This window comes from Mugil cephalus, chromosome 11 (assembly GCF_022458985.1).
Source record: "Mugil cephalus isolate CIBA_MC_2020 chromosome 11, CIBA_Mcephalus_1.1, whole genome shotgun sequence".
Lineage (NCBI taxonomy): Eukaryota > Metazoa > Chordata > Actinopteri > Mugiliformes > Mugilidae > Mugil > Mugil cephalus.
Genome location: NC_061780.1, coordinates 17,849,277 through 17,875,009, shown reverse-complemented (window position 1 = coordinate 17,875,009; position 25,733 = coordinate 17,849,277). Strand labels below are relative to the sequence as shown.

The window sequence follows — 25,733 nt, the reverse complement described above, 5'->3', positions numbered from 1 at the left end:
CGACCACCTTCCTCTAGTTATATCAACATCATAGTTCAAACATTTTTAGATTACGCTCTACGTGATGGATGCCATTGGCCTGCTGTTGTGACGGACCTTTCTGTATCAAAGTGAAGGTTGCAACGCGCTGAGAAACTTATGAGTGCGTTATCTGGGTCTTGTTTTTATCAGGATTCCAACAAATGGATTTTTTAAAAACTGAAATCCAGCACCTGGTCGGGCGTCTGACCAGCTTTCTTACTTATTCATAGCTACAAAAGCAGCTTCACCTGGACAGCCTCACCGACAGTTTAATTATTTAAAATAACGCTAGATAAGAGAGTGTAGAATTAAAGAGGAAGCCACCAAGCTTAAAATTAGCCTTTCGCAATTGTCACACTACTCAAAGAGAACCTGTTTTCAGGAAAAAAAAAAAAAAAGAGAGAGAAAAAAAGGAAAGCCATTGACACGCAATCACATTCAAACACACTCGCCTGTCAGTTTATAACTCTCCAACTCTCTCTCACACACACACACAGACCAAACATCGTCCAACACACAAATAGACACCCACACATACACACTTTTTAAGCCCTCGCCTGGCATCAGCTGTCACACAACCTGTCTCGGAGAACTAAGCAGAGACAGACGCTGTCAACTTAGAGTGCCTCAAATGCCCACATCCAGCCAGGCAGAGGGGAAATCAAGCCTGTCTCCCAGTATAATTTGCGCTAATCCTTCATGGGAGATAGTAAAGTCTATGGCATATCTGCCTAATAGCATCAGTCACCGGCAGGTTCTAATCTCATATTTAGACCCATTTCCATCATGAACCGACGACAAAAGCACCAGCACAAAGTGTGATTACCTTCTTATTTTTTTTTTTTTTTTACATTTCTGCATGACTTGACTCCTGATAATGGCGGCAGTGGGTATTTTAAAAAACATGAGAAGCAAAAACTTTGAGGTTCTTTTCTTAGTAGAGGAAGAAGAAAGTCATTTCAGGCAACTACAGAAGACAGGTGGACAGGAGGGAGGGGTGGGCAAGGGAGGGGGGGCAGTTAAGTAAGTGGCAAACTGTATCAGAAGGAGAAAAAGTGGAGGTAAAGAGAGTGAAAACCTTTCAGTCAAGAGCCTGCACAGACTCACACTCAGTCACATTAACACATCCTCATGCACTCGCACCCTAACACACTCACACACACACACACACTCCTTTTCAATGCGTTTACAACCTGTGGTGTTTGTCCTGCTCTGCTGGCTGCTCTACCACGTGCATTTCAATGCCGACTGGAGTGCATCCCTCTCTTTCAGACAGCGCCATAAAAGACGACACACAATGAGGGCTCTTTTCAGCCCGAGTGGGGCTGCCTGGGGGTAGGGAAGCACCTCCAAAACCGCCACAGCACTTCAACTCGCGGGGGCACAATGAGGTGCTAAGCCTTGATGAATAATGAGAGATTATTCAAAAAGATGACAAACAAAACAGAAACAAACCAAGAAAAGTCCTTTAGCTGCAGCTTCTGCAGAGTGTGTGTGTGTGTGTGTGTGTGTTGACTGAGCGTCTGAGTGCGCAACGAGTCTCCAAGAGTGACCTGGCCAAAGGAGCGAGACAAAAGGAAGGGGAGGTAGCGCAAGGATCCTAATGAAGCCGTAAATCAGAGTCCGATGAGAACAGACTCTGAAGGAGGATCACATCAGTGGAGATCAATGCAGACAGCTCCACGCACAAACACACACACACAAACACACACTCTGACGAGAAAAGAGATGAGAAACAGGCAAACGCACGCCAGAGTTCCCAAGTGAGGCGGACTCATGACGGTAAGAGCGAGTACATGTGCATAAGGACAACCATTCAATCCCAAATACACGAAATGACACACACGCACACTCATCTAAAATCTATTAAACTTCCTTCGCCGCCCCCCCCCCCACCACCCCCCACTCCTTCAAAACTCACCCATGGGCTCAGTGTCCCACCTCCTTGTTCAATCCCGCTCGTCTGAATAATATCTGCTGTGATGAATGGCGCCATAACTCTGATATCCACAATCAATCTCTGCTTTAAAGACACATCCATCTTCCGTAATGCTGAATTGGTGGAAGGAGGGTGGGCGTGGGTGTTGGAAGTGGGGTGGTGGTGGGGTGGGGGGGGGGTCGGTTGAGGTGGTAGGGTGTTTGCCTGACCTCCTAGCGGGAGAGACGGGCGGGGACTGGGGGAGGGCTCGAGGGTGCTGACGGAGGGAGGACGGGGACTCGTACGCGGCGCTGGCACTGAGTGATGTCTGTCAGCTCACATCTGGCTACGAAAATAAATGAGGCTTATGAAGACAAATGAAAGGGAGCCGCTTCCCCAATCCCCACCTCCGTGACACAAACACCCGCGCGCAGGCAGCCAAAAATCCAGGCAGAAGGGCAGAGAAAGGAGGAGGAAAAGACAAAGAAGAGGGAAGAAGAAGAAGTGACGGAAGGCATGCCTCGGTGTAATCGTGCTTCAAGGATATGAAGCGCGTATTCTGCCGTGAACTCTGGTATTGTTGAAAACAGGTGGCAGCTTAGTCAACATTGAGTGAGTCATAAGGCCAGAAAATATGTTGTTTTATTGGGACGCAGAACTTCAGCTTCCACTGCTGACTACCCTTCGTTTATGAGGAAAACAAAGATATCAAAATGGCCACTCTCAGCTTTGGACTTACACCTATGTCAGTGAGTACAGGGCGGCGTGGGGGAGGGGAAGTATTTAGTGGGCCCGGGGCTTTAAAGGGTGAACTGTGCGTGACCCGCTAGTGGGGTCACCCCTCGGTGACACCGCCACTGAATATTCCACCTAATGATGTACCACGTCTTTTAACCCCCGCAGACAAAGCAAGGAAACACTACACTGTCAGAAGGACTCTCCCACGTCTTCTTCAGCTTTTTTTTTTTTTCTCCTCCTCCTTCCCTCCCAATTCACTCTCATCCTGCCCCGAGTTGGATTTGTATTATTAAAAAGAGAATTCCACCCAGAGTTTTTCAGCTGCTCTTCAGGCTGTCCACTTGATTGTGCACGACTGCGAGCGCTAGAAGTAGAAATATACTCCGTTCAGTCTGGCATTAGAAAGATAAAGTGAGCGCGCTGAGAGCGGCTTTCGAAGACAGACGCGTGAAAGACGCATCCAGATTGTAGGTATTGGAAAACCATTAACTTAATGATAAATCCCTATCGCTCGTGAACTACGGAACACGAATCTGTTCGCATTCGGTTGCGTCCAACATCAACGCGCCGCTCACAAACATGGCGACGCAACTTGCTTTGCTGCGCCCGAACTCAGGTGCAGAGGCGGGTTGCAGCATTCTGGCAAGATTTGACCAAAGTGGAGGAAGGGAAGGGCACCCAGGTGAGATAGTTTATTGATTCTGGAAGTGGCTGGAATGGAGTTAACCCTAGCTGAGGCTGATGATGGGGGTGGATGAAGGGTTGGGATGAAAGGTGAGCCGATGATGGATGAGAGGAAGCTGGAAATGGAGTGCATGCAGTGAGGTAAGACATTAACACACGGAGTGGTGGATAGGCAAGCCATGACTGGACTGACACCGCTTTCTATTGTAGCCGACGCATCGGCTTCGACAGGCGTTCCTATGTACAAGCTGTTCTGCAACGTAATGCCTTCTTAAACGGGCCCCGAGCGTTCGGCGCCGTGACCCCGCGGACCTCCGGCTGGGGCCCGATCGGCCGGGGGGGGCTGTAATCTCTCTGTCAAACAACCCTTCAGTAGCAAGTATGGCGCGTGCATGTGTGCATATAAATGTTTCCAGACCATAAAGAGATAAAAGGGATAAAAATGAAAAGCAGTGAATGATGCGAACGGAGAGCAAACAGCCATCCCCTGTGGGGCGACGATAATAACACTAAGAAAGATTTTTATAAACATTATATATATAAAAATCTGGTTTTGGGTGATCTTTAAACTGGTTCAAGATTTTCAACAAAGTTGGACTGACTTTAGCTGGTGCCATTACTCATCGGGTTAACCCTGCGTTCACAAACACACAAGTGTGTGTACACACACACACAGCGGCTGTGTGAGAGTACAGGGAAGACAGGAAACATTACAGGGCCGTTTTTTTGGCACCAGGCAAAGTGAGTAGGGAGGGTGGAGGTGGTCGGGTGAGGAGGGGGGAGACAGGGAGGAGAGAAAACGAGGAGGAGAGAGAACAGCGGGGGCGGGCTGAAGGAGTCGAGATGAGGGAGGGAGGGAGGGAGGACAGGGAGGGAAGGAGGGAGGGTTGAGCGTTGGAATGAACTCTCTCAGGCTTTGTGGTGCACGTTTCCCAAGGCCCCCGCCTGGCCCCTTTGATAAATGACACATGTCATTCTGTCAGCTTGTGACACTGCAGCTGGGAGGCCCTGTGATGTATGGCTCTGCTGAAAAAGGAAATCAACTTTTTTCCTTCTCTCTCTCTCTCTCTCTCCCTCTCCCCCTGTTACTGCCTCCCTCTCTCTTTCCTTCTTTCCCTCTCCCCCCCCTTCCCTCGGCCCGAGCTGAGAGTGCATGGCCTTTTTATATGAGGATTTAGGTTTCCTCTGGTCCAGTAAGCCCCCCCACCTTCCCTCACAGACACAGACACACAGCGACAGACAAGGCATGCATACAGCCAGGTTGCGGCTGGTTTGTTGTCTCGTTTAGACACACACACACACACACACACACACACACAGTGGCGGTGACGCAGCTATTATGATCGTGTTCAAAGCCGTAACCTGAGGAAAAGAGGGCAACGCCACATCGGAGGTGGATCCAGGATTTATGGCAAAAAGCCGAGGAAGTAAACAAAGTACGCGCTTTTTAATAGGCAACGGGGGTTAGAGGCAAAGGGAGGGGGGGGTGGGGGGGGCAAGATTCCGGTTGGGCAGGATGGCTGGTGTCTCCCACTGGGTCATCTGTCATCCATGTGTCTGACTGGAGCACGAGCACGCACTGCTCTGAAAATGTTACACATATACACGCTCCCACAGGAACTGGGATGAACCGTATGCCACACACACGCGGCTAGACGGGCTACGCACACAGCGCATACGCGTATATGCGTAAAGGGATAAATATTCTAAGTACACCAAAGGACTTTTCAGAGCAAACACCCGTGCTATCAATCTTCAAAACGTGGAAAAAAAAAAGGGAAAGAAAAGAAAACAAAGACACAATGAGATTTTATTTCACAGGGCAAATGATTCTAGCCAATGAGCTGCTCCCATGAGGCCTGCCCTAACCCTCCCTTCCTGGCAGATTAGCCTATCACGGCATCCTATTGACCTCTCCACTCCATGCGCCGCCCACGCAATGGGTGAGCCAGCATAAAAAAAGACCAATCTTTCTCTTCCCCCCCCCCCTCCTTGCATACACTTACTTACGCTCTCTCTAATCATATACTCGTTCTTCCTCTTCCTCACCTTACCCCACTCCCTCCCTTCCCCTCCCTCCCTCCCTCCCTCCCTCCCACTCTCTCTTTACACCCCTCCTCCCTCTTGTTTCTTTCTCAACGGCTGACCTGTTATCAACGCACTGGAGATTTAACGGCCAAAAAAAAAAAAAAAAAAAGAAAAAACTGCCGAGCGTTGAGCCAGGCGTGACGGAGGGACGTTTCCCAGTGTCGCCTCTCAATCTTCCAACGCTGCACAATTCAGACACTTTTATAGGGCAGGCACGCTGATCTGGAATCAAGCAAATGTCCAGATATGTTCACAGACACTTACGCGGTGCAGTCAGGTTAAAAAAAAAAAAGAAAAGAAAGAAAGAAAAAAAAATGATGAGGTGATGGTTGTCTTGGAATGAAATCACAGGAATGAGGAACAGGATTCAGGCCGTTCAGCCGGCTGCAACACACACTAACGAGTAAGAGTTCGCTATGTGTTGCTATGGGGACTGGGGATACTTTGACTATAGGAGAGCAAAAGAGCGAAAGACACAGAAGAATAGGAAGAAGAGAAAGAAAACTGCAGAGAAAGTTGGTGGCGATCCAAAAGACAAAGGAGGTAAAGGAAGAGACATATTTGTTTGTTGCCAATATTTTTCTCTTTTTTTTTAAAAAAAAAAAAGGACTGCAGGTCCAGGAAGGCTCCTATAAATTTCACCATCATCATCATCGCATCGCGTTTATTGTGAAATAAAACACTGCGATGTCGTGACAGGTAAGCTCTTTTAACTGCATTTAATTTTAATGCGGCGTTCTGATTGGATTAAACAACAAGGCAACAATATTTTTAGTGTTCGTATTATTACCGCTGCTATTATTGCTGGCTTATTGGCTTAGAGCATCTTGACATCATGTAATTCTAGCCGAAACGCGAATTTTTATTTTATTTTTTTATTTTTTGAATTTTTGGCGGCATGAAAATCGTCAAATTAATACCATGCAGCATTATAAATACCAGCTATCTGCACCTTCCAGCAGCGACGCGCTGACATCCGCTGCAAGGGGCTCACGTCTGAAGCGGCGGAGTGGTACGGGAAGTCAGCTCCGAGAGGAACTGAGAGGAAGAGGGAGCGCAAACAAGAACCTGCATCGGCCCGGGCTGCGGCCACCTGGGGGTCGTGACCTGCCTCCGACCCCGTCAGATGTGCACTCTGGCTGGTGTGAGTTGGGTGGGGGGGGGCGGGGAGGAGGTGTGATGTGGGGGCATACCTCTGGTGCAGGGCCGACACATTTATAAATGCCAGAAGAAGGCCTTCGCGAGGTTGTCAGCAGCCCCCGTGCAACAACTTTGTGTATGTGCGGTTAGCGAAGGGGAGGTGGGATGAACCACCGCCGGTATTAGCCCCCCCCCAGTTAACAAGCTGCCTCCGAGACCCACAGGATATTGCCAGACACATGTAGACAACAAACACACTGAAAACACACTGCGCCGCTGCCACTGGAAGCACATTCCTGCCACTGATGTCCTTGTACACGAATAGTGAAGCCACTGTAGTCATTCTGTTTTTGTTTAGTCTCCTTCTTGCACAAAGTTTGGTTTGAGCGGTTTGGTTTTCTCCTTTAATCACAGCTGGGGGAGAGGGAGAAAGAGGCAACGAGGAAATGAAGGAAGTGGCATGACAAGAGGGGCAGTGTGTGCGAAAGGCGAGATGCTGGGAACGCGTTGTTGCGAGCGTGTTTAGGACGGGAGCAATTTTAGACTCCAAGGTCAGCGGACCAACTCCGCGTCCGAGTCAAGTCAAGAACGGGGGGAGGCGGGGAACCGGTAACCCCCCCCCCCGCCCGCCGCCTCGACCAGAAACCCTCCAATCGGAGCCGAGCCTCCGCCGCAATTAATCACCCGGATTGTTACACCATGGTAATACCGAGAACAATCTCCATGATCACACGCACAAACAAAATTTCAAATTGCTATCATCCATCTCACCTGCCCCCGTTAAAAGCAGAAGGGTGGGGGGTTGGCGTAGATGGCTGAACCGCCACCCTCCCCTCTCTCTCTCCTTCCCCGTTCTAAAGGTCTGGCCGGCGAGATGATGGTGAAAAATTAACGGCAGGCAGCCAAACAAGTAAAAGGCGCCGGGGCGAGGGGATCAATGTGCGGCGTCCATGGCGAGAGCAGCTATGTAAAACACTTGCCTTAAGTCAGCCGCATCCGGTTAATATTTAATCCCTCCATCCATCTCCACAAAGAGCATTTCCCTTTTAGCTTTAGCTGCCGTTTACTTTGATTACACACAACCGTTTGGGGGTGGCAGCGGCGGTGGTGGTGGGGGGCGGGGGTAGTGGGGGGGCAAAGCAGGAACGATAAGAGAGCACGGTAGGGTGATTTGCATGGGGATGGAAAATATTCTCAGGTTTGATAATCGCTCAGAGCAGTGTAGTGCCAGTGTGAGACAGAAGAGAGGAGGTAAGAGAGAATTAAATAAAGGGAAAGAAGAGGAGAGCGAGGAAAGGGAGAGACATTAGGTTTTGCGATGATATGAAAAAAAGGGGGGGGGTTAAAAAAAAAAAAAAGAGGTGATGCAGACTGAAGCTCGGAAAAACAAACCAAATTTCACTCCGAGCGATTGCCTTATTTAAAACAAGAGATATGCAAATAAAGCAGGAGTAGCGAAATAACACTGATATTATCTTCCCCGGTTATTTTCTGTGGCAAATGATTTCTAGGGAGGAAATCCAAAACTGTAACTCCCAAGTGAACATGCAAATCCATCTGCGTATTCCTGGGGAGCCTTCTGCGCTCGCTCTCATGTTGCTTTTTCGTGTTGCTGTTTTTGCTTCTTCCTTCAACCGATTGAAGCTTCTCGTGTTTATTCTGCTCCGACACTGAAAACTGCATTTATTACAGAAGCAGAGGAGTAACTCCGCCGAGTCGAAAGCACGACGCGGGAGCGTACGTATGTACGTATGTAATCGTAAATCATATAATTTACAATTAGAGAACGATGGTATGTAAACCTAAACTTTTCCCCTCTTTTTGACGCGATGAATACATGTAATGGTTTGTAGTTGCATTGTATTACAATGAAGGGGGAAATTGAACACACACTTCTTAAATTTCAGCCTTTTTTTTTTTTCTTCTTTTTGGACAGAGCCAGAAGTCTCACCCCAGAATTTGTTTGTCAGCCAGCGGGTTTTACACGATGGGGGCCTTGAAGACGGGGCATTGGCAACTGTTCATTTTCTCACTCATTGACCTCAACTCCCCACTTTGCAATGTGGAATAAAAGCGGCCCTGTAGTAGCCATCGGGGCGAGTAACAGAGGATCAAGAGAGGTTAGTGCGCGGTGGCGGCCGCCGCCGCCGCCCCCGCCGCTTTGCAGGAGGTGCAACTCAACATGCACCAGGGGATGAAACGAGGACCTTTGAATGGCGCACAGCAGTTTGATCTGAAGCTTTATATTTTAAGCGAAACAGTCTGAAGTCGCGGCATCCGTCTGGGAATATTTGATTACGCGCAAACCCGGCCTTCAAACGCCAGTTCGCGGTTTGCATGGGTTTAAAACGCCGGACAATCCAAACCACACATCGCCGTGACCGCTAATACTGCGAGCTATTGATCAGGGAGCGTCTGCCTCTGGCAAAAGGAGGATGGGGAGGGGTGGGGGGAGAACCGGGGCTGCGGGGCTTGTGACAGCACTGACAAGGGTAAAGTGTTATTTCTCTCGCACGCCGACAGCTGGACAAGGGGGTGGGAGCGGCAGTGGCGGCGGCGGTGGTGTTGTAGGGATAGAGGGATGCGAGCCGGGAGGGGCATTCGGCCGGCCAGGCAGTAATTCTTAATTGACACCTGTCAGGATAATGGCGGCAGTCACAGCTGTTGCGGGAGAATTTGTCCATCGTCCCCGTTCATCTGTCAGCTTTAATGCCCATCCTAAAAGCTTGGCACCCCCCCCGCCCCACTCCCCTCCCAGCACCACCAACTATTACCACCAGCACCAGCACCAGAATCCTCCCCGTCCTAGTCACCCCCTCTTCTGGACCACCCGTCTTTGATGCCGCTGGACTAAACATTGTTGCCCACTGCCATCATCAAACACCTACCCCCCCCCCCCCCATCTTTTACGACTGCATTCAATTATTGCGATGACAAAAAAAAAAAAAAGAAGAAGAAGAAAAAAAGAAGACGAAGCAAGAAACAGACCTATTTCCTATTTGTGTTGCTGTCTGTATTCAAACCATGTTGAGATGATTCAGTATTTGGTGAAAAGCGGCTCCGACACAAAGTCAGCAGCGCACGGTTAAACTCTCCGGCTGCCTTCCTCATTTGTTCCCTTTTCATCTCCCCGCTCCCCCGACAATCTCCACCTAACTTTGTCTGATGAGGTACACCAGGAAAGAAACGAGCAGTTACAAAAGAAAAGAAAGGAAGAAAGAAAGAAAAAAACACACATCCCCATTTTCACCTCCCCCCCAACAACCGTCGTGCTTTTGAGTGGCAAAAAAAAAAGAAGAAAAAAAAGAAGTAGTAGCATTTATCCAGAAGAGAGGAGGATGCGAGATGAGAAACATGCTGGGGAGAGGGAAAAAAAAATAAAGAGCAAAAGAAATAAAGGGAGAGGGAGTGCCGCGAAATGAGAGGAGAGATGAGAGGTACGCGAAAGAGACGAGACGAGAGAGGTGGGGAGGCATAGAGGAAGGAGGGATGGAGGGGAGGGAGGAGTGCGCAGGGGTTGGGTGTCCCTGGATAGGGCTTCATGCTCTTCTGTAGTGGGCCCATCTCGTTTGTCTTGTTTGTTTGTTGGCATCAAAGAGCTGCCTCTCACTCCCCCTGCTAACTGATGTAATGAGTGGGTAAGCTACATGTTTTTTTTTTTGTTTGTTTTTTTGTTTTTTTTTTCCTGCGCCGAGGAATTCAAATACTTATTAGACAAAATATTCTGTAATTGCTCATCTTTTATTGATACTAGTAACATGTTAAATTTGGCTCTAGCAGACTTTCCCATAGCCTCTCGAGGAGGCCCGGCGCTGATCAAGAGAGCAAATTTACCCTCTGCAAATGTAATACTTTACTTAAGTAAATTTGAGATGTCAATTTTTGCGCTTTAAATGCTGCATGACTACTTCTCCTGAACGCTTCCCCTCTTATCTTCCTCATGTCTCAAATTATGTGCCAGAGTAGAGGGGGAGGAGGAGGAGGGCGCAAAAAAAAAAAAAAAAAAAAGCAGAGAAACACAACATATCAACAGTTTTTCCATTAATGAGCTCTTAAGCCTTACATCCCTACTGCGGACCCTTAACAAAATGTAATTACTCAGCACAACACAAATATTACATAGTAATTAAGCACACTTAACAGGGAGCTGATAACAGCGACAGTAAGCCGTTTATCAGCGCTTTTGTCCTATCAGAATTTCATGAAACTTTAAAAAAAAAAAAAAAAAAAAGTTGGTTATGCTGCTGCAATATAGAAAAATGAGAACAAAAATGCTTTATTTATTTATTTTTTTTTAGTATTTTTAGGGGGTGGGGGGTTGTTTTTCTATGGCAGTCAGGAGTAAGACTGCTTGTCAGCCCACTCCCAGAGGGCTGCTTTCTATCTGTTTCAGACTTGATTTTCTCAGACTTGGATATTTTTTTTTCTTCCCCTTCCTTTCTTTTTTGGATCCCATGACTTGCTGCTGTTTTTATGTGCTGCAAGGCAGGCAACAAAGCACATCTGGCTGCTTTAATGATATGATTTCCCATCATACTAAGCCACCTCCATTATGACCTCCCACAGAGACACGCTGGCTGCACTTAAGCATTAGGTGTAGGTGTGTGTGTGTGTGTGTGTGTGTGTGTGTGTGTCTGTCTGTCTGTCTGGCTGTCTGTGTTTACGGTTGACAGTGTGTATGTGTTTAAAGTGCAGCGGGGGCAACACACTGCTGGTGATGGTAGCAGAGTGCCCCGAGGGCAGCTTTTGTTGAGAATGGCCTGAAAAGAATCAGAAAGAGGAAAAGACAAGGAGGGGCATTAGAGCTGCGGTGTGAAATATATCCTTATCGGCGTGAACAGGAAAAGCTGCTTCATAATACCTCCCATTTTATAACTAGCCAATCACCGATAATTAAAAAAATAAAAAATAAAAAGTGGTGTTTCTGTGCACAAAAAAAGAACTACAAGGATAATGAACACAACTAATGTATTGAATACTAATACACACACGCAAACTCGGGGGCACCCGCGGCGACTCGAGGCATTAGATGAGCGAGCCGAGCGCGTTTGACCTCTGACCGGCTCAAATCCCAGATGTAAATTTAACTGTTAGTTTCGCGGGGCGGCGCGGGAGCAAAAGTGGCCATCGACGAGGTCGATCGATGCCACCCGCTAACGACGCTGCCGCTCCAATTAGCGCAACCTCTAGCTGAGTCCAGCCGCCAAACGGGCACGCGCGCACTAGGGGAGGGGGGTGGAGGGGGGAGACGCTCGGGGGAAGATGCGGCCCCGGCCCAAGGGCGGAAAAATAAAACAGGCTGCGGTGGATCAATATGTGTTCCCGCTCTGTCTGATACCCTTCCGTTTGATTGGGCATAGTGCAAAGATATGACAGTCAGAAGTGAGAAACATGTGGCGCTGCTGTTAGAGCGGGCCGCCTGTCCTGTTCCTGTGGGGGTGGGGGTGGAGGAGGGCAGAGACGGGATCTGAAGGCAGGCCATGCTAAAGAGGATGACTAACATGGCGCGGTTACCCTTACACTCGTTCGAGTTATTCATTCCAGGAAAACTAACACCGGTCAGTGCTAAGCTACAAACACACACACACACACACACACACACACACACACACACACACACACACACACAAGCGCTCTCTCCGCTCTCGTCTCTTTCCTCTTCTTTCTCTTACACACTTACATAAACACGCGCACACTTTATTTTTCATCAAAGTCTAACATAAACTTCTCATTTCTCAGAAGCCGCGGAGCCTTTAAGCCATCGGAAGTTATAAGCCGCTGCAAGTTTTTCGGGGCCAGAGACACCAGTTCCTTTACTGAAAATCAACTTTTCATCAAAACAACACTGTTCTAATTCTCAGGAAGGAGGGCGTTATTCAAATCCAGCAACATTAAAAGTGGAAGAAGAAGAAGAAGAAGAATGAAAAAAAAAAACACCTAGAGGGGTTGCTGTATTCCTCAGGACGCTGGTGTAGACAGCAGGGTGGGGGGCACATAAATCTCAGCATGCTGATTATTTTGAGGGGAGAATATCGCATAACAGCATCGTCGGGTAAGAGCACAAAGGTCGCTGTGTAATCTTAGCTGCCCCGGGCATGCAAAATCATTAATCCCTGGGCACTGTGATTCTCCAGCTCCGAGTAAACCAGAGGCCTTCGGCGAGGCGGCTGCAGCACTGAGCCGGGAGGACGTTCAGCCAAAGTACATGGAGACCGTGTTATGATGTAGCGGTGATTTACTAGCAGGGGCTGCAACACATGCAAAAGTGTAAAAACTTCAACAGAACGTCGAGATTTTAAAAATGGTTCCAGGGATTACTCTGGAGTGCCGATATATCAAGCGGTTAGAACAGGCCTGAGCCGTGTCATTAATACAAAAATAAATAAATCCCTCGCAACAGTTGAAAAAAAAAAAAAAAGAAAAAAATTTCCACCCTGACATTCCAGCCGACAACATGGGGAAACTTCACGCGGACGCGGCCGCTCTTTCGGCACAGAAATTATCGGCCGTGGCTGCAAGGATTCAAATGAAAGCGAGAAAAAAAAAAGAAAAAGAAAAAGAAAAAAGAACGAGACGGTAGAAAATCAGAGGGAGCGTTTGTGATGTGATGTAGCTGGTCTGGCCCGCTTATTACAAGGTTATAAGAGTGGTGGTGGGGGGGGGGGCTTACTGAGGTCATTAACTGGCATTGTCTCCTGACGTGATTAGTCAGGTAGCAAAGTCCATTTGTCACCTGCGCAGGCAAATTGAGTTGGTGCTGCACTAGGGGCTATGGGGACTGTATAATATCAACTTGATTACATCAAGGCAGCTGCGGACTTGACACCTTACTGAATTTGTCAGCATTAATCGTTAGGGCCTGTCACAAATCCATCAGCTCCACAGATAATTAGGGCTCTCTCTAATGAAGCCAACGGGAAACAACCTTACCCCCACCACCACCACCACCCCTTCCCCACTCTACACGCACGCACACACACACACACACAAGCGTCCTTTCTTATAATTAACCATCACGCTCCACAGAAATAAGAGCGACTATCTTATCTGCTCTTCTTCCTCGTTGAAAAGCGGCACCACTCTTTTCGTCAACTTCACGTCCTCACCTCCTTTAGATCGAGTCGTTCAGTGACGAGGTAAGGTTTTCGTCGTAATCACACACACACACACACACACACACACGATCAGGCGTCTGTCCACGAACAGCTCCACCACGTAGTACGACATTTTCCCCCCAAACTACCTGATGCAGATTTTTCAAGTTTCTGTCCATCTTGGTTTTTTCCTAGTCTGGTTTCCCACCCTCCCCTATGAAAATCCCCTGGTGAAAATATTTTAAGAAAGATAACAAGTGTAGTGTGCAGCAAATGTTATCTCATCCCTTGGTTATTTTATGTGTCATCTTAACGCCTCACACACACACACACACACACACACACAGATGCACACTCGCTTCAAAAATTGTGCTTTTAAATTACTAAAGCAATTGTTCATGAAAGGTGTAATTTATCCTCGTGGAGCTGCACATTTTAAATGCAAAATAAACAATTAAATCACTGAAAAGAAAACGTTGGGTTTGTGTAAAATAAGCAATAAAACGAAAATAAATATGTCATTTACAAGGACCTGCCTGAGTGGTACAAATATTGTGCTATTTCACCGTAAATCCATTTGCGAAACGCAACAAATCCACAATTGCAATTTTGACTGCTCCTGACGTAACACGATATTCGTGGGCACGATTCGGCCTTGGAACCCTGAAATAAAACAAATAATATCCTCCAGGAGAGCTAAAGGGTGAGAAAAAGAAACCTGCGCAGACAAGTCTGCTGCTGCTGCTGCTGCTGTTGTTGTTTTAATTGTCTGACTCCTGATTTCCATGCCCAGTCACACCATGAGCAATTTCCTCTTTGAGGAGCAGCACAGTGATGAAGCCACAGGTCAGCACCAGCTCCCAGTGGAGCATCGGGCTAGCTCGGCGAGTATGAGTGTGTGTGTGTACATGAGTGTGGCTGTGAGTTGGTTATTTACTGGTGGGACTGAGGAGTGGAGGACGCTATCTCTGACCGACTGCCGTGTTCGTGGAAGAGAAAAACATCCAACTGCCAAGCTGTGATTGACCATTACAGCCCATGATGTGCGTGGCACCCAGTGGACGGTGTATCAACGGTGTGTGTGTGTGTGTGCGCGTTAAGAGAGGGGAGTGGGTCACTGCGATGTTGTGCTTTTCATGCCTTCATCTACATGCAGCAACCTAACGGGAGCGACTATGATCCCTCCATGGCCGAACCTTCTGCAGAGGGGTATTTTGCCAAAACAGCTCCTTCTCTCTCTCACACACACACACTTAAAAAAAGTAGAGCAATATCAAAGTCTGGGAAACCTTGCTTTGCAGGATTTACTAGAAAGGCAAAGGAGAAAGAAGGAAGTTAACAGCGAGCACCAGTTGAATGCTCTCTGTCCTACACTCATCCTCCTCCTCCTCCTTGTGCTCATCACCACCACCACCACCATCACCACCACCACCTTCACCAGCTCCCTGCTTAAAATGATAAAACCTGCTGAGTTCAAAGTCTCCGTCGACTGGCCCTCCTGTTCGACCCGCTTTGCACCTCATATTTCAGAAATCTCTTTAAAATTCTGTAACTGTCTTTTGTTCACTCCAGTTGTTAATGCCTAACTTCAAAGGCTCTGCCTCATTAGCACAGAGGTAGAAACCCCTGTCACTCATTTACATTTGTTTAAAGGCTGCAGGGAGACGAGAGGAAAAAGGGGGAGTCCATATCCAAACCACTAGAAGTCAACCTTGTCGGTCCTCTGCCAGCACCTGGTTTTATCAGCCGGTCACATCGCAAATATCAAACTCCCCCTCCAGCGGTGGATATTGATTCCAGCACTGATTCTTACAGTGAATGTGGGGTGAATGTGGATGGGGGGGGGGAGAAAAAAAATTCAACATATATCTCTGAGAACAAAAAGGAAAGCAAGGGGATTTAAACGGCACATTAAAAAAAAATAAAACCGCCGTTAGGGTCGAGTTTTCTTGCATTTGATTCAACGTACACACTCCTTTCATCTGCACATCAGAGCAAATGAGGTTATTTTCCATCATGTAAATCACAACTTTTTTTTTTTAAGCTCTTCAGTCCCTGGTTAAAACAACAGGAGGGTTAGTGTGTTTGAGTGGCTAAACCTACCAGAAGCAGGCTTGTCTTCACGGAGGGTTTTATTGATGTTTATCAGGGATGAATAGATCAAAGACTGCCACATGACAGGCGATCAATCACGCATCAAATCAAGGATGGCAATCCTCTAATAAAACAGAAAGAAAGGAAAAAACCGGCTCTCACCAGTTTTCTCCCCCTTCTTTCCCAGTCAATTATTCATCATTACTCACTCTTGAACCTCAAAACTCCCTTTTATCCCTCATAACATGCCATTTAGTTTATCTCACCATTCCTAATAGAACTTTCCTGGCAAAGGAGGATTTAAAAAAATTCTCGGAGTGGCACCGCGCGGACGCGTGCGTCATTTATGCAATTAGATACATTTTACACACAACCGTGTGTCACGGCTGAGTTGCGCGTTGGGTTAAAAAATAATTTTAAGTGAGTTGTAAAATATAACGCAGCATGCAACATAGCCGGGGAATGTGGCGTGGAAGGAGATATTGTTCATGTGACACTTGTTAATAAAAACTGTAGTTGGTTAGTGGAATGGGAAATGGTCGTAAAGGAGGGGCGGGTTATACCTGCTGATCGCCGCGGCTCTTGCTGCTTTCTCCTCGGCATAGTGACCGTCACGTTCCACGGTGCTTCTCATGCAGGAATTACAAACAAATCAAGTCTATCAGTTTTGAAAAAACATCCCGTTTCCGGGGGGCAGATGGGAGGGCGGCTTGATTTCGGAGCTGAAAAATGTCAAGTCGTCTTTTCAAACTGGCAGCTCTTGTTTGGATTTAGTAGCTGTGTCGGCTTCGGCGAGAATAAGCTCGAAAATTACGAAGGGGTTCGGCCAGCTCCTGAAACCTTCATGTCCATTAAAAATCATCTTCCTTCATCTCTCTCATGGCAGCGTAAAAAAAAGAAGAAGAAGCAGCAAAACAGCACCTTGGAACCCAAGTTTTCAGTTCACTCCCTCTGGGGAAAAAAATCCCCCTAATCTCCAGTGCTGTTTGGAGGGGGAAGACACTTTGTTGCGCCTTTTACGCACACCAAAACTAAAAAAATAAATAAACTGGCGGAAACAAAACAAATAAGTCCTGCGTGAGCGCAGCGCACACCTCTGATAAGTAATTTATCCTTGTGTTCCTTGCTCTTCTTTTGCCAGGGACCTGGAAGAGAGAAAGGGGAGAGGAGAAAATAGATAGACAGGCATTAGATGGGTTAATGTCAATCCCGTCACTACCACGCCACCTCAGCCCGGATCCAGCCTCACCAGTCCGGCGGAGACTTTTTCCTCCCTCCCCTCCTGCCCTCTTTCTCTCCCATTGAAAAAATAAATAAACGGGACGAGCAGCCGTTCTCTCTTACTTACGTTTTAGGAGTCGTGAGAATGATTTCCGCCGCTCATCTCATCGCATCTTGGACAGAGTCGGGATTTTTTTTTTTTTTTTTTTTTGGAGGGGTGGTTGATGCGGTTGGAGAGGATATCACTTGAGAGAGAGGGGGAACAAACAAGACGCAGGCGCATCCAAGCTTCGCCAACAACAGATCGACATGGACTAAAAACGTTCGCTTCTTTTTGGAGGAAGAAAAAATAAAATCACAAAAGAGGGGGAAACTCCAGGGACTGATCCGAGGTCTCTCTAAAAAAGAAAAAATGGAAACGCGGTGGATCCAGGAGCTGTTTCAGACAGTCTCAACTGATAGACAGACGCATCGAGTGGCTTTTCCTGCTACATTTTTACTCCTCCCCTCTCCACAAGCGTCACCCCTGACAGAGGAGCCTACCTGTCAATCTTTTTAATTGTCTTGTTTTCCCCCCTCTCTTTCTCTCCCTCTCTCACTCTCTCTCCCTTCTCCCTTTGCTTTAAAAATCCCAAACCTCCGACGAAGGAGGAGCCTTTCGGAACTTATTGGGAGAGCGACCGAGAGCACGTCCAACAAGAGCATGTGTCACAAACTACAATAAGTATAAGGCTGTTACAACTTAGGTGTCGTCTTATAGATAGTGTAGCAGTGACATGGCACGAGTTCGGGGTTTGACTCCCACTGAGGGTGGGACAAGGATCCAATGGTCCAATATGAACCACCGATACTGTTGCACGGTTTCCAACAGCCCGGATGCTTCCAGAAATTGACAGCCATGTGATAACACTCACGAAACATGCGAGCAAAACGGAGTTAAAGCAACACACTGTGACAAATCTCCGACATGGGGTATTTTGGATACAGGTGTAGCACAAGCGCGGCTCTGCAACAGCTCTCTAAATAAAATAATAATAATAATAATAAAAGCAAAATAAGCGGAATTTGCGCTGCACGCCGCGCGAATTATGTTTGTATTTGTAAATATGTTGAGGGGGGAAATGTCCGTCAGGTCGGCGTTGTTTTCGTAGGAGTGAAGCGGCTGAGGATATGTTAGGAGATGAGGATTGATTTGTTTCACCTTACTAGGAAGTGAGTCCGGGAAGGGGAGGGACTCCGACGACAAGTCTGGGGCGCTGCTGTGCTTCTTACCAGGCTGCACCAGTGCAACGTTTAAATTCCACCAAAAAAAAAAAAAAAAACTCGATTCAGTGCTCGTCGCTTCTGCCTAAATAACAGAGAGTCGCGCTGCAAAAGCATCGCGTTTTTTTTGTTGTGTTTGTTTGTTTTTAAAAGCGCGTTTTGGCCCGGCTCAGCCCGGCCCGGCCTGGTCTGATCTGGTCTGGTCTGCGCGTTGTGCATGTGCAAAGGGAAACAGCCGACAGCGCAGGCTAATGGCAGCGTGGCTTATCGCTGCCACAAACGCACGTCAAGTTGCCCGTGAACTTTGTCACATTTCGGAGCCATGTCCACCCCGCTGCTGACGAGGCTCGGCAGGAGAGCGATATTGGCGATCGGCGGGAGGAGCGGAGGCACGGACGCACTTTCAGGAGTTCATCCGGTTGCGCGGCGCTTCATCATAGATATGTCCTACTCGGCGCACTTCATGGATTTTAAAGGATCCTCCATACCGAGCAGCATGAAAAAGCTGGTCGTAACCAAGCTCAGTCCCAATTTCAGAGAGGCCGTTTCCGTGCAGACCGTCGCCGTTCCCACGCCCGGAGACGCGGACTTGCTCGTCAGAAATCGGTAAGTTGTTGTTTTTGAGAGGTGAACACAAGCGGATAGCACCGCTGTCTGGGGGGCGCGTTCGGAATGGCAATAGGTAAACCCGGAGCGTGCTCCGAGTCCGCTTGCGGATCATTATTTGATGTCAATCTACCATTGAATTCTTGAGAAGTTGTAAGAAATAGGGCGCTTACCTCGATTTACCCATGTCCAGCACCTGCGATCATCATCATCATCACAAGATGGCAAAATACGTGAGGAATAAGCGCTGTACTGTAATTCCAAGTTCCGCCCTCCCTGCATTTGTCTATCAATCTATCTCGGCATCTCTCTCTCTCCCCCTTCTCCTTTTCTCTCTCCCTCTCCCTCTCTCTCTCCCACTCTCTCTTTCTCTGTCCTCCTGTCTCTCTACGTCACCAACCTGCAAACAGAAAGTCATGGGGGGGCTCAGACTGGCATCAAGAGATGGAGATGATGGAGAAGGAGATGCGGTGTTACATGGCGCTGGAACTGCAGCATCATATCTTTCATTCGCAGCAGCCGAAGCCAGCAGTGCATTCAGAAGTCAATTACACACACTTTTCTTTTGTAGCATGGCATATTGTAAATGCGGTGACTAGCACTAAAAGTAAACATTTGCTCGTTTACAATGGGGGGAAAAAAAATAAATGGATGCTCTGATTGAAAAGAGTTGGATTGCTGGTGGTATTTTTGATCGCAGCTAGAGGTGATATCTTCCTCTGCTTCTGATTTACTGCCACATTAGCAGCTGTATTTGCCTGTTGTGTTTTTTTTTTAATGTTAAGATGGCTTTACACAAATACGCCCGAGGGTTTACTGTTGCGTTTACTGCCAATAAAATGTAATTCTACGTTAACCTGAGTGTAAAACGTGCTGCATTAGGGTCTTAGTAGCTCGTGAGACAGTGATGAGTTGCTCGTGAACTGAGACCTTTGACCGGTAGGTTGCATGCGTTAGCGATGCACCGCAGTCGTGGCAGCTGTTTTAAACCAACAATAGCTGCATCCCTTTGTGGAAGTCATTTGAAACCTGAGAGCCCTTTCTCCTCTTTTGCACAGCGAAAGGAAAATGTCAGATGCGGAAGTGTTAAATGAGGAATCTGAGAGGGAGAAATTGATGATCGAAAAGATCAGGTTTGGAGTAAGTCACACGTACTAAGTGGCACATGGTAAGTCCCGCAGTGGCAAGGTTCGCGTGTGCTCTCAAGCCTCGCATCTGATCAGTGTGTGCATTCACATGAGTGTAGTAGCACATGACATGCACATAAAAGACGGGTGACATAGTATTTTTATGGCGCCTAATTTCTGTGTGCTCAAAACTAGAACTTTAGCGCTTCATTTCAATGTAGTATTCCTCAGTACACTACACCACATGTTAGCGGTATTAAACTATAATGTTAGAACACGAGCTGAGTGTTGTTTCCCAGACACGCTGTGATTTTACAGAAAACCGTGTTTGTGACGATCGGTTCCAAAAAGTTTTTCAAAGGTTTAGGTTTGAACAGATTGCCTGTTTTGATTTATTTAAACTCCGGTGGTTCAGTATTTTTAGTTGCGTGCATCCGAAAGGGTTCTACCTTTTGATAATAATAATACGTCTGTGCGAGGGGAACCGATTCCACAGATGTAAAGAAGTGAAATCAAGGTGCTTTGTTATATCATCTTTACCCATCTATGAACCACAGAAGCATTAGCTACAGGCTCAAAGTACACGTGTGACATGCACCGTAATGAGGCTCAGCATGCGTGCCGCTCTAAAAGACAGTAAATGATTTATTTATACATTCCTTTCTCTCATATTTGTTTCCAGCGTGTTACAGAAGTAAGATGAAAACAGCCGTCTCCGTGTTGAGGCAAGAAGCAGCTATCTAAGATTTTAAAAAGTTCAGTTTGTTGTGGGTGTCTCTGAAGACAATGAATCATGACATCATGCCATGTGTTCTGTGATACAAGCCTTTCGCTGTCAGTGCAGGACTGTGCTTTTCGAGGGAAAGGGGAATCATTGCTAGAACAAACCAGAGTGTTTGTGCCCCGTGCGCACGTGTCCCGAGGTGGAAGCCGACGTCTTGACCTTCGCGCAGGATTTCAGGGAATATGTGTTCACGCTAACGACCCCATTAAACCTACTGCATACCAAGGTGAATGTTAATGTCATGGTGTAGTAGGTTTATTTTTTCATATTTTAATCCTCATTTCTTTTTGTTTTCTCTTTCAGTTTTGTTGGAATCAACGCCTCTGATATTAATTACTCAGCAGGCCGCTATGACCCCACGGTGAAGCCTCCCTTTGATGCCGGTTTTGAGGGCATTGGTGAGGTTGTCGGCCTTGGCCTTAGCGCTAGCTCCCGTTACACCATCGGGGATACTGTGGCCTACTTCGGCAGCGGTTCATTTGCAGAGTACACAGTGGTGCCGGCCAAGGAAAGTGTGCCCGTCCCCTCTGTGAAACCGGAGTTCCTAACCCTGCTGGTCAGCGGTGCCACGGCCTACATCGCCTTGAAACGCCTGGGCGACCTGGCCAAAGGTGAGACCGTCCTGGTCACGGCAGCTGCGGGAGGGACGGGGCAGTTCGCCGTGCAGTTTGCCAAACAGGCTGGTTGCCACGTGATCGGGACCTGTTCGTCCAACGAGAAAGCGGGCTTTCTTAAATCCCTCAAGTGCGACAGGCCAATCAACTACACCGCAGAAGACCTGGCTAACACGCTGAGGAAAGAGTACCCGAAGGGCATAGATGTCGTCTACGAGTCCGTCGGAGGCAGCGTCTTAGAACTCGCAGTGAACAGTTTGGCCACTAAAGGCCGGCTGATAGTGATCGGCTTCATCTCGGGGTACCAGACCGCGTCCGGGATCCCACCTTTCAAGGGGGGAACGCTGCCGGTCAAACTGCTCCAGAGGTCGGCCAGCGTTCGAGGCTTCTTCCTGCCGCACTTCACCAGCGACTACAGGGAGGCTCTGAGTAGCATGATGCAGATGTTCGCCAAAGGGAAGCTGGTGTGCGAGGTGGACTGTGGGGACTTGGCACAGGGGGGGAGATTCGTGGGCTTGGAGGCAGTTTTCCGGGCCGTGGACTACTTGTACGCTGGGAAGAACCTGGGAAAGGTCGTGGTCGAAGTGGCACCACCCTCCGTTAGTAATAGTAAGCTGTGATTTAAACTGATTGTTGCACTAAAAAACAAAAAAAAAAACAAATCATACTTGAATGTGACTGATTAAGTTTCAAAACTGTTATAGCTTTATTGAAGTTTTTTTAATAGAGGTTGGGTTCCTTACTTTTGTAAGATGATTGATGAAGCCAAGATAAAAACACATTAATGTATAAACATACTTTATTTTCAAAAAGCGTACAATAAAAAGTGATTGATTTCATGCATGTGAGCGTTCAGTCATTGGAAATCTTCAACAGTGTATTTATAAAGTAATTTTTATAGTATATTAGAATATACTGTAATTTGTAATGATTTAAATTGGCAAATAACTCTGCATTTATAATAATATCACACATATTAAAACTGCAAAACAGAGGCCTTTATATTTCACGTATGAAAATATTTTAATGGGGTCTCCAAATCTGGCGTCCCCACCTTCTGTCCACCTCTGAAATTATTTTAGACCTGCTGCCATAATGCGCTCGCTTTTAGCACTCTCAAGCACTTTAGCGACCATAAATGTTTTATGATAGACTTCATTGTTTTTCTAATAGGGGCTTACGTTGGTATGTGCTTGTCAAAAGTGAGTGCTGCTCCAGGTGTGCTTGGCATTTCATTGCCTGTTTGTGGCTGACAGAAGCGGCGTTCACACAATCAATCTTTTCATTCACATGCCCCGAAGCTGCACATAATAAAAAAAAAATTAGTCCAGCTAACCAGGAGTTGGACTAGAAAATGTCATTATTTTCGAGGTGGGGGAAAAGAAAATCACTCGTAGTGAATGCTCCGCAGAATGCCCTTTGACACTTTTTTTTTCATTTCCATTTTTTTTGTGTGTGTTTAATTTAGTTTTGCGAAACAAAGCCTTAAAGCGCAACGTATAGCTCAGTAACACGCTGCTGTTTTTCCGCGTGAGGCTCAACGATTGCCACACAAAAGAAGATAAGTGGTTATTGCGATTGTAAAAACCTCGGCGCGCAAAAGAAAAGTTTGGAAAACAGGATTTAAGGAAGGTGGGAGCAGACAAGACGTTATAACGGTCCCGTGTCGTATTAATGTACTGCGTGTCATCTGAAACAAACACCTGTTCCTACCTGGCAGGGAGGGCTGTAGTCTTCATGCGCCGTGAACATGTTATTTCCTCATCCAGGTGGCTACTCGAAATATAACTCAGTGTGAAATACATTACAGGTGTGACCCCAGCATGCAAAGCTGCTACCTTCACCAGACGGCGCAGGAAATCAGAAACGCACCAGGCCAATGGCGATTTTGAAACCAGAGAGGAGGAAGTGAGAGCACCAGTCAAAGTCACTGTCAGCGGCACAGACAGCGGCCACTTCCAGCGTCCCCCTTTTAGCCTATCTATCTAATGGCGTGCATTCACAATTATTTTTAATTATGATGAGTGCCAACATCTGTGAGTTGCTGTGTCTCTCTTTCTTTTTTCTTTTTTTTAATACACTGCTAATTAATTTACCAGCTTTCAACATCACTTCCCTTGTACGTTTTAAAAACACCAGTGCAAAGTTTTGCAGTCACTTATATTGTTAAACATGAAAACACCCTGTCACATCCATGATCTGGAGCATCCCGCCGTAGAACACGCTGCATTTGTGATCCACGAGATTTAAAAGTTGGTTTAGCATATTGCTGACTTGTAATGCTTTTAGAGAGTACTGAATTAAAAGCAGACACGGAAGGGTGAGTTTAACCGAGCAGCCCGACAAACAACCTTTAAATTGTTGCCGTCCCCTTTGTAACAATGCTGTTTGCTCAGGTGCAATAATGGGAAAGCAAGCTCTTACATGCCAGCCACAAAAAAAAAAAAAAAAAGGTGAGAGAGGTGGTGATGCGCGCGGATGTTTAGATGAATTTAGCATGCTTGAGTACTGTGTGCATCCACGTCGGACTGCGAGGAGGAGGAGGAGGAGGCCAGGTTTAGCATCTCTTCAATTAACAGGAGAGGCCTTGTCTCGGCGTCCTCCGGGGCCTACCTGTACCTCCGCTGATTAGTGAGCAGTCACAGCCCCAATTAGAGAACACAGGAACCTGGAGAGACAACACTCTTTATTTAATTGGATTGTGTTGCAGTCCTAGCCTGCTAACTGGCATCGCGCTGAAGCAGCCGGGAACTGCTGAGCGTAAACAAGACATTAAAGACAGAAAAGGTCTTCTGGAGAGGACTGCCGTGTGATGGCGGAACTGGTGGGAGGAACTCTTCATTCAAGGAATTACGCTAAGCGTCTCCGTCGTTTTGGTGAGAGGAGTTCCTCCTCAGAAAGGGTCACTAACACACGGCTTCAGCTTAAATAGGTATGTATATGAAAGTGATGAAGGTTAAAGCTGTAAATGCAAGTGTGCAGATTAATACAAGCAATATCAAACTGATTGCGCAGAATTGGGATGTTTTATTTTCATAAGGGAAAGAGGCAACATGCTGACTTTCATGCCGCGAAACCTTTTTCCAAGTTTATGTTAAATTGACACTGTGGCTTTTGAAAGGAGAAACAACGCAGTTGACTCCAAATGCATCCTTGATCAGTTCCGCTGCCACAGTTATACTCAGCGCTGAGTGATTTGTAGTTCAGCTGCGGCTATTGTTAGCCGCTGATAGGGAAATAATAGGATTTGTTTCATAATTGACACTCAGTCCGACGACGTTATGATTTTTCTCTGTCTGTGCTACTCTTCCACTATGTTTTAGCAATTACTGTTAGGTTGTAATTGTCACTTGTGGCCACAGCGAATGCTGCTCTGTAAATGCTGCACGTTGACTTTGAGATTAAAACTCTTTTTTTTTTTTTTTTTTTTTTCCCAGCTTTGCATCACCGGTTTAAATGAAATCCCCACTTTTTACCCCCCAGTCCATTTCAGAGTTTTTTTTTTTGCTCAAATCAACACTGTGCAGTATTGTTGCATGAAGACATTCGCCGTGGGGAAATTCTCAAAGGCCTTCCTCTCTTCTCCTTTCCACTAAACTCTTTTTTTTTCTCCCCCCCTTCATAGTTTCCCCCCCTCGCCGGAGTATGTGGCAAATAACAAAGACATCACCCTCATAGTGTGGGACGGTAGTCTACCTCCAGGCGCCTAAGGGACACAGGCTGGCTGCTTGGTGCTGCCAGGATCCAGACAGTCCAGTTCCTTTCTCTGCAAGTCAGTCAGACCCCCTCAACTCCCCAACTCCCCGAGCCCCCATCACTCCTACCTCCGCCTAATTACCAAACCTAAAACCCCACTCAACTAATTAGCCACAGCAGACCCAGGAACTGTGAGTAAAGGTAAAGAGACGGCTTCATTCAGGAGTGTGTGTGCCCGTGTGTGTGTGTGTGTGTGTGAAAGAAAGAGACAAGAAGAAAGGGGAATGGAATATTCGAGCCTCCTTTAGCGAGCACGTCTCTGCAGCCAATTAAAGTCATTTATTAAACTCTTGAAACCTGAGTTGTGCGTGACAGAATGATGGGGGGGGGGCGTGTTTGTTTGTGGCCCCGCGCACGTGCTCTCTCTCTTTCTGGATGGGCTGCATGCGCGCCCGCCCACAACTAGCGACCGCTCAAATGTCCACACGTGTCTCAGCGTGGCTGGCAATCTGTCTGCTTTTCTGTCTGTCAGCGGCGCGGGAGCTCAGTGGGACATAAATTACAATATGCGGCAACGCCACTTGTGTAAGTCTCAATGAAGGGGAGGAATAACTTTCTTAATCAAGTTCCCCTGATTAATTGTAA

At 47.1% G+C, this 25,733-nt stretch overlaps 2 protein-coding genes across 3 annotated transcripts in view; one reads left to right on the top strand and one right to left on the bottom strand.

Annotated features, from left to right (window-relative positions):
* The window catches only part of LOC125016990 (teashirt homolog 1-like), a 37,145-nt gene extending 16,108 nt beyond the window's left edge, over window positions 1-21,037 (bottom strand). The window contains exons 1-2 of one of the 2 annotated variants that reach the window (XM_047599799.1): window positions 19,041-21,037; window positions 16,341-16,922 (exon numbers count right to left, since the gene is read on the bottom strand). In XM_047599799.1, the coding sequence (XP_047455755.1) occupies window positions 16,341-16,380 (40 nt within the window). In that variant the 5' untranslated portion in view covers window positions 16,381-16,922; window positions 19,041-21,037. Of the gene's footprint in view, window positions 1-16,340; window positions 16,923-17,125; window positions 17,579-19,040 lie in introns of those variants that run through there. The other variant, XM_047599798.1, reaches the window with a different exon arrangement.
* Window positions 18,322-24,272, top strand: LOC125016991 (prostaglandin reductase 3-like). Its single transcript, XM_047599800.1, has 3 exons — window positions 18,322-18,867; window positions 21,082-22,001; window positions 23,203-24,272. The coding sequence occupies exons 1-3, from the start codon at window positions 18,584-18,586 to the stop codon at window positions 23,379-23,381; spliced, it is 1,383 nt and encodes a 460-aa protein (XP_047455756.1). The 5' UTR covers window positions 18,322-18,583; the 3' UTR covers window positions 23,382-24,272.
* The last annotated feature ends 1,461 nt before the right edge of the window (window positions 24,273-25,733 follow it).

Excerpts from the sequence above, each read along its gene's own strand:
- LOC125016991 (XM_047599800.1), top strand. The coding sequence starts at position 18,584 with ATGTCCACCCCGCTGCTGACGAGGCTCGGCAGGAGAGCGATATTGGCG. Across the intron at positions 18,868-21,081 it reads GACTTGCTCGTCAGAAATCG|TTTTGTTGGAATCAACGCCT; the intron begins GTAAGTTGTTGT and ends TTTCTCTTTCAG. Across the intron at positions 22,002-23,202 it reads ACCACCCTCCGTTAGTAATA|GTGTGACCCCAGCATGCAAA; the intron begins GTAAGCTGTGAT and ends AATACATTACAG.